The sequence below is a fragment of the Eurypyga helias genome, unplaced genomic scaffold (genome assembly GCF_000690775.1).
Source record: "Eurypyga helias isolate BGI_N326 unplaced genomic scaffold, ASM69077v1 scaffold10668, whole genome shotgun sequence".
Lineage (NCBI taxonomy): Eukaryota > Metazoa > Chordata > Aves > Eurypygiformes > Eurypygidae > Eurypyga > Eurypyga helias.
Genome location: NW_010268911.1, coordinates 52,898 through 62,019, shown reverse-complemented (window position 1 = coordinate 62,019; position 9,122 = coordinate 52,898). Strand labels below are relative to the sequence as shown.

The 9,122-nt window shown below is 42.0% G+C and overlaps 1 protein-coding gene across 1 annotated transcript in view; it reads right to left on the bottom strand.

Annotated features, from left to right (window-relative positions):
• Positions 1-44: 44 nt before the first annotated feature.
• IMPG1 (interphotoreceptor matrix proteoglycan 1) overlaps positions 45-9,122 on the bottom strand; it is a 50,319-nt gene continuing 41,241 nt past the window's right edge. The window contains exon 13 of the mRNA XM_010157911.1: positions 45-667. Within this exon, the coding sequence (XP_010156213.1) occupies positions 45-667 (623 nt within the window). The remainder of the gene's footprint in view (positions 668-9,122) is intronic.

Genomic DNA, 9,122 nt, shown 5'->3' with positions numbered 1-9,122 from the left:
AACCATTCTGTGAGTCTATGAAATGCTGTGCTCAGGGTAGTTCTTTAAACTGTGCCCGACCAACGCGTATGTCGTTCGAGTTGATTTTCACCCACCAATTGCATGAACTGTTGTTCTAGTGCTTTGTATTCCTGCGAACTCCTATTGAAGAGGTCATCGGAAAAGTGCATGTTGGTTACCCTCAGGCTGAAGAAAACCACTAGCTCTTTGCCCTTGGCTGCGGTTGTCATGGAGCTGGTAGTTACATACTTCAGCGTAGGGGCTGGGGTGGCTTCCACAGGCTCAGTTGTCAGCAGTGAGATATAACCGCTGCCGTGCTCCACTTCATCCAGTGCTGCTGTGCTCATCACATCGACGTGGTCTAACTCGGCAGCGATATCCTGCACGCCTGTCCCAGTGCCGTCGGGAGGAATGCTCTCGGATGCTGGTGCAACGGAATCTGGTACTTCAAGGGATTGTTCGATGATCTCGGAGTGGCTGTAAGATGGGCTGGTTGCTGTGGGCTGCCGGGCTGTTTGGTATGACGGTACCGCCTCTGTAATGACATCTGCAGGCCGCGTGGTAGAGAGATCGCTTGATCCAATAAAGAAAGGCAACGTTCTGTAGATGTTGGCTGTAACGGAAATGTCATCGCCTGATGATTCTGCTTCATCCATGATCTTGACTGCTGCAGAAAAACAGTGGGAAAACAAAAAGCTGCTTCGAAAAGCAAGCGTAACCAAGCATGGAAACAACACGTAAGTTGTATTTCCACTAATGCATTTTTAAAACCAAGTTTTACCACTGTCTAAACATGGCAATGTTATTTCCATCGCCAAGGAACAACTACTGGAATTGAAACACCTCATCCACACATTTGAGTGATGAGATTTCCGTGGGTGCTGTGTTTATTGAAATGACGTAAATTCTCATTTAATAATTACACTTGGTAAGTATTTCCTGAGCCGTTCCAAAGCGCATTCTCCTTTTGAAGGTACATAATCACACTGTCAGCTTACATCAACTGAAAGAGTAGATGGCAGCTTTGAGCTCTCTGCTTGGATCAGCTGTATGCCGGAGTCATTCTGTGCACCTCTGTGAGAGGTCAAAGCTGCTATTTGCCAGTAATCATAAAATATGGTTAAAACCCACCAGTACAGCCTCTTCAGAAGTGAACTGACAGTGTACCTAAAAGACCACAGCACCGGTGAAAACGAATTCAAACCTTAAGAAACCATCTGCTGCACCTGGAGCAGCCTTTCACTTGATCCTGATGCTGAACTTCTATGAACTACCCACTGAGGGTTGGCGTGGATCAAGGATGCGTGAGAGTTGTGGCTGGAATCCAAATCTAAAGCGTGAGGGATGAGAGTCTCTGAATTTTGCTAGCAGCTACCTGGCCACAATGCCTTCCCAGAAAACGATGGCCTCCCAGCAACAGGCATCTGCCCATGCTGATGACTTTGTCCTTTCCAGTGATATACTTATGTGCTCTTCACAGGGGACTTTCAGCAGCCCCTTGCAGGCAAAATCACTTACCAGCTGATAGTTGCTTTCCAGTTGATGAACTCTTCCTTTCCCTACGCACCAATTCCCTCCCATTGGCCAACGTAAGTACTAAAGGAGAGCAAACTTTCGCACTGGGAATAACCTCAACTGAAGGAGGTGGCAACCGTTCTGCCCACGGCATAGCAGTTGCCCACAGGTGTTCTTTGTGTCCCTTTCCTCCCTTCTAACCGAATGAGGCCCAATCTTCTGCTTACTGTATTGCTGGTTTCAGGAGCAAATGTACATTTTCAACAAAGAAAAGCTTAATATGAAATAGCTGTCTATTTTCTGTTAATTTAACAGTGCGTAGTAGCTCTTTGCTTCCTCCTTGCAGACACAGTGCCTTGGTCTAATGTGGATTATTTTCTATACAGCCATACCCAGCCCCATTCTGCTAAGCCGACGCCACTTCTCAGAACGGCAGAGAAGCGCTGTAAGGCACACGCTATGCAGTTGTACTAGAATCAGATGCTTGAAAAGAGTTTTCTCTCATCTGTTTGTCACTTTGCATAAACTTATGTTAAAAGCTGCTACATACATATAATTTTTTGCTTTATTATTTGCTTTATTAGGTATGTTGTAGTGTATATATATGGTGATTCAGTGATAGTAAAGACATAAAACATGCTAGTAAATAAGATGAAAGTAACAATTAATATAATATAAAAGTATAGACAAGATTAATATGTATAAAAATAACAAAAAGTATCAGTAGTAATAAAATAAGTAAAACACATAATAGACGGACCAGTGCTTAAATTGTTGGAGCAGAGTGTGAGTGAGCCAGAGTTACTTTTTGGTTTTGTTTTAAACTCCTCAGGAGTCTTAAGAACATGCCTTTGCGTGGTATTGATCTCACATCTAGGAGGCATATAGAAGTGAGGTGCATCCTGTAAGGCAGTCATCTCTGCTCCCTTTTCAGTCAGTAGAGACACGTTTATCCCACTTGAGAGAAACCATCCAAACATGTGCTGGATCTTTGGAAGTGCCCGTACCTTTCTGTTGACTTCAGAACGTACACAACGAGTTTCTGTAAGATGCCTGGTTTTCCCCTTGCATAGTTTCTGTTACCTAAATCAATCTTAGCCCCTTGTAGCATTACTGAGGTTCACCAATTTCTCTGAGGTGCTCAAGTGTTAGACTGATAAAGACTGTTGCAAGTTTTTTGGAAAAGGGAATCCCTCTCCATTTTGTCGTAGTTTGACACTACCATCAGGGCAGTGTGGCTCTGGCTCTGGTGAGGGGTCAGTGGATTTTACCCTGGCATACCCGTAACGTGGTGTTACCGGAGTGTTCCTCCTCCCACTCTCAGTTCTAAGGTTTTCCATTTGTTACAAGTGTTTCACATGCCTTGGCTAAGGGAAGAACTAGGTATTTTTTTCCCTGGTCTGCAGAGAAATGAACTTCTAGAAAGAATTTCTAAAAATAACCAGGGTACTCTGAAGCAGAACTCAGATAAAGCAGCCTGGAAGGATCATTACTGCATCTATTGCTTCTATTTATGCAGTCACTGCATCAGTAACTAGTGCAACTGTTACTTTGTCACAACTAAACCCACCTGAATGCTCAGTGTATTCTAAGGCTGTTTTTAACAGGTATTGAGTAACACATGCTAACGCTGTATTTCAGCAAGGTGCTGAGGAATATCGGGCCAGTTCTTGCTAGAGCAGAGTTGATGGCAGGAGCAGGGCCTGTTCTCATAGCTAGGCATGAAAAAACATCCTAGAAACAAGATGTGGACTGCTCCGACAGCGATAATCAGGGAAAGGACACCTTCCACATTTGCTGCTTTCTGGATGCCCAAAATATTGCAAGTTTATAAGACAACTACCTGCAAGGTGCTCCCCTTCTTTTGAAGACCGGGTTATTAGCTGCTGGTACATGTTCTTGCAGGATTTCCCTGTTAACTTGCTGATCACAGTAGAACAGTCATCAAAGGCAGTTCCCAAACTGCCCTGCATAGCTGCTGTTGGACAAACCTCCTGTTATACTTTGGCTCACTGGAACAAATCAGTAGGAGCTGGGTGCTGCCAAGGTTTTCCTGAGACCAGGTTTTAGGGGAGGCAACTGCAAAGCAGTGGCATGCCACGGGGGGTGCTTATTTTGCCCGTAACACAAGCTACCTCATGGTAAGTTACTGAAGTTGCTCATACCAATTTTGTTGCCTTCATCTGCAGGCATGAAAATATCTTCCTCATATGGCTCATTTTAATGGAATATTTGGAAACTGGAATGATTTAAATGACAAAAATTCCCACTTGATAAGGGACTCTATTTCACTTATTTTGGGTTTGGTATTTAAAAGGGTTGAGTTCTAATCCCATATTTATAAGCAGTGAATTCACTGAAATCAATGGGACCAGGGTAGCATAAGACCTTAGCAGATGAGATCAGGATATTTGGATTTGCACTGAGGATGAGGAGTGCCCACTTCTAAGGCCCTTGGGGGAAAAGCTTTCTGCCAGGTTATAAAATAGTTCCTTACCTTCCATATGACGAGCCCCTCCCACCTCCCCCTAACCTCCCCAGTGGCTGTTCATGATTGAGGAGTCCAAAATAACAAGCGAGATGAGAGTACCGGTGGTTGTGGAAAAGACTGAAGTACACTGCTAACGTGAAGCATCTGTGTTGGATGGGAAGCAGAAAAAGACCAAGCGCAATATAGCAAGGCGATGTATGGAACCCGGGGTTGTGCATGCCGCGTGTAACACCAATGCTGCACCACAGCTTGATGCCCTAATACTTCATTGAGAACTTGAGATGCTTTCCTCTTGTCATGTCCTCATGTTTCTTGTGTAATCAAGGATATGGACAGATTAGAAAAGCAAAGCCTAGTGATGTTCTGTGTTTACAAAGCTCTCGCTGTTACTCGTTACACTGGTAAGGAGTGAGAGTCACTTAGCAGTTAAGGGAACTCAGGACAGATTTCTTAGCATTAGTGCTTGAGGCATTAGTGCGGGATGATCTACTGATGGGGTGAACCTAGGGCTCCACAGAGCAACCTTCTCTCCGCATGACAACATACACTTGAGCAAATGATCGTGATGATACTTGTTACGCAGATTATGTTTTAGAAAGGGGTAACTACAGGAGAAAGAAGTACTGAAGTGGCTTTGAGATTGCAGCAAGGCTGAAGCAGAATAACTGTATCTATATTGCACATTTGGTGTATAGCTCCGTATACGTGTGTGTGTATATATAGAGCCTATACATAGACTTTAAAGGTCTTCTGGCATCCTCTTATTACAAGCAAAGTAACTTAAAAGGCCTTGAGGGCAGACCAAGATGACCTCCGTGCACGTATCACCTGTTCTCACAAGCTGCCAGTTCTCGCCAGTCACTGTCTCTTCCCCTGAGACAGATGGTGACTGACCACAGAGGTGGAGGTAGTCCCTTGCAATGCAAAGGTAAACAGGCTCACCCAAAAGGCTGCTGGTCACTCACTGAAGCTCAAGACCACTCCCAAACCCAGGGGTTACTGGCCCCTTCTGTTTGTCTGTTGTGTGTCGTGTTACTGCTGGAAGTCGCCTACGCAAGGGATGTTGTTGAAATCAGCAGTAAAATGACTTGCAACTGGCTTTGCCAGGCGTTTCCACTCTCTACATGAGACTTTGATAAAAATCAGTCCTAAGGAGTTAAAAATATGGGTGGAACAAAGAAGACCCAGACATTTGGAATGAAAGAACTGACCCTTTTTGCATTTAAAATACTGGTTTCATATATAAAATCAATATATACTATTTTCCAGGCTAGACATAAGAAAGACATTTTTTACAATGAGGGTGGTGAGGCACTGGAACGGGTTGCCCAGAGAGGTGGTAGATGCCCCATCCCTGGAAACCTTCAAGGTCGGATTGAACAAGGCTCTGAGCAACCTGATCTAGTGGAAGGTGTCTCTGCTCACAGCAGGAGGTTGGACTAGGTGACCTTTGAAGGTCCCTTCCAGCCCAAACTATTCTATGATTCTATATGCACATGCATATATTTATATAATTTTGAAATAGAACACAAAATGCATTTGAACTAGCTCATCATAAAGCAATTATTTGTAAAACTTCACCCAGTTTTCCTTGTAGATGAGATTTTTACAGCAGAAGGCTAGAAAAAACCACAGGCAATTATTTTATGAAACCTCTACAAGTGCGAACACTGAAGATGTAGACATTCTTAAGCTCAGCATATTTCATTTCAGCACACAGTTTGGTCTAGAGCACTATCATTCAGGTGTAGAGAACCCACAGAGACCACAAAATAAGATGCTGAACTCAAGTATACCCCTAGAGTACCCTTACTGAAGGATAAACAATGGCATGGAATTAAAAACTGCCGTCAGCAATAAAAAAATCAACTCAACTCTCAGCCACCACTTACCCTCCCACGAAGATGTTCACTGAACTCTCCAGATGTTTTTTTGTGATACATGGACAAGGCAGGGCAATATTGTACTGAGGAGAGTTTTCTATCTAAAATTAAACTGCTGTTGGCAAAGATGTGCAAACACTAAATTAAGAGGCAATTTTCTGGGCACATTACTATATTAAATCTTCCTAAAAAGAGTGCTGCATGCAGGCATTTATTCCCAACTGAAAGAGTAAAATACATAGGTTTGACTTATCAGAAAAATTCAACTGCTGTTTCAACAACTTTATTTTAGGTATCTAATCAGTTGGTCCTCTCATATTTTTTTAAGAAGTTAGGAGAACCCTCCTAATTGACCATGAATAAGAAATTATTGTTTCGGAAAGGTCAAATTGTCATGAGACATTTTTCTATTGGGTTACTATTAATAAGCAGGCCCAGAAGGTTATACATTAAGAGGACCTGGCATTTAATTTGATTCATGAGCTTAATAAGCATTGACATTTCCTATTGGCATTAGACAAGTTTCCCAAGTCCAGTGGCAGATACTGTTCTTTATTTGAATGTTACAGTATTACAATGTACATGTGTATGTTTGTACACATGCTGGCTGAAGAAAATAACAAAGGAAAAAGTGTGCAATTAAGAGACTGGTCCATAATGCAGGGTAAGAATCTCCTTATGGGCAGCTCTGCTGATGTAAATACCAGATGGGCTGGTACAGCAAGTAGTTGGATTCAAATTTACATATTTTGTTGGTGCCTGAAATGCCACAAAATCCCTGGATGCTGGACTGTTGTGTACAAACAAAAAGATAAAGTACTGAATTCGTGTTTGAGGCCTTTCTTTTTTAAGTAGGGCACAAGTAAGATGAGGATTAAGAGAATTAAGAGGCTCATCAACCTAGCATGTCACCACATGTCTTGCAGCACATAATTGCTGATTAAGTTTGTCTTTTTTCTTGCAAAGCCAAGCCAGAAGAGCCAGATCTATGGCTGTCCTTCCATCTGTCTATGTGAACCTTCCAGAAGCCAGTTTCACTGTCCAGCAAAACCAGCAGAACTTCTCTCCTGATGCCAGTGAACCTCAGTTCACTGGGAGTGAACCCCTTCTCTTCTTCTCCAGTCCTAAAAATTCTTGTTGCTCTTCACCTTTTTTCCTTAGCAGTCTCACTGAAAAATTTTGGATAGTCTAATTAGTCACAGAACAGCCTGATGGCTGCAGCACTAGCTCCACTGCTATGTAGTTATATGTAACTTATATAAGTTATAACTTAAATAAAAAGCCTTCAGCTTATTCTAAAAATTTTCATGTGTTGCAGCTGCATTTCATCATCATGTTCTCACCACCAAAGATGCAAATAAATGTCATTCTGATATGATGTCACAAGAGGAATATTTTCTATCCTACTAAAATATACTACTTAGTAATGACAATCTTCTCTCATTATTCTCAGAACAATTCAGTTCTACCTGCCACTCTGAAAACTAAGAGGATAATGTAAAATTTGCAAAGTCCTGAAAAGCTAAAACACTGCAGAATTCAGGGTGTTGAGCAACTACAGCTTACTAATCTATCTTCATTGTGGAAGAATCTTCCAAGGGTGCTTCTGTAGCTGGGGTCCACGCGATGGCATCAAGGCTCACCTTCTATTTGGTAACAACCTGGACAACCCTTTTTGCTGACTTTCTTGCTTAGCTGAGTAATGTGACCAGGGCAACAGGCAGTGTGTTTGATTTGGGACTTCTGCTCCCAAACAGTTATGACGTGGCCCTCATCTCACTTTGGGATCTTGTCCATGGTTACTCTTTTTGGAGGTCAGTAGTATTCTATACTTCTGCAATGACTGAGGAAATAAAAAGCGAAGAATTCTTCACTTGTTCCTCAAAGATACATAAAGATTTAGAGTAAATCATTAAGAACAAAGCACAGCCCTGATTAGTTTTACTCCCCTGCAACTTTTCCCTCAGCACAGCTAATTCTGAGGGAACCAGAATGATGCAGTTCACAACAGTCTGACTGCCCGTAAACATTCCACTGATGTAAATTAGCTGGTCTTGTTCAACTCACACAGAGAAAGAATTGCCTTTATGGACCATCTGAGGGTTAATATTTTCATTCATCCCTCTCTCCCTGGGAAATGAAAGCTCCCTTAGCACCTTCCTGGAAGTCAGTCAGTTACAAAAGAGAGTCACATCTGCCTTCAGCAATTCCATGTTTGGTCACTGTACCTAACTGATATTTGGTCTGAAATACCAATTTTTTGTGCAATTACAAATTCATTTTTTCTTTGATCATAATTTTCACATCCATTGGTCAATGCATGGCTGAAAAATAGTAATTCAGCTTGCCATTTTCTGTTTTATTACAGACTTTTTAACTTCAATTAGCTAGCCGCTAATAGTTTTCTCAGAGCTTTTTGCATGTTTTTCGATAAACTTATTTCTTTACAGCTTTGAAATAATGCAATAAATGCATTTAATATAAGACTTTTTAAAAACTTTTTCAGCTTCAAAGTAGTCACTTAAGTACAACAGGTGAAAATGCAATAGATGTACAGCCATAAACTGAGAGACTTGACTGTTACCTGTCAACGACTGTCTTTGGCATTCTCATGTTTCAGCAGTTTGAAAGGATTAAGCAATGCAGAAACACGTAAGTACTTTTAACGCTATAGGAATAGCTGGTGTTTAAAGCATCCCCAAAGCTCTGAGTAGTGATGTTTAACTTCATTCTGCACTGAAACCGTGTGATGGAAGTGTCTGCAGAAAAGAGAATGGAGAGCAGTCAGTGGCTGTTCAACTGATGGCCTGAGCCATCACCTCACTACGGTCTCTCCACTGGCTTCAGGAGCTGCTGCACTTGGTTTCGGTGACTGTTCTGCCTCTCTAAGCTGAGACTCAGAAAAGGTGTAGAAACACCCATTTGCCTCAGCATTCTTCTGACTACAGCAGAAGTCAGTGTTTCCCTGTTAATTGCTTTAGGCAGTTAACAGTATTCACTCTCAAAATTAATCCAAAGTTGGATGTTAAGGCAGTATTCCTGTGTTTTATAAGAATACTATAGGGGTGGGCATATAATTAAATACCTTGTATGGACAGTAGGTCAGTGGTGGGGTATTTCCATAACACAAGTCACTTTAACCACTTACAAACCTTTACCTCAAGAGAAGCAAAACTGGGAGGCACTGAATTTTTCAAATATGAATGCACTTCTACAAAGGAGTAGGATCAAAG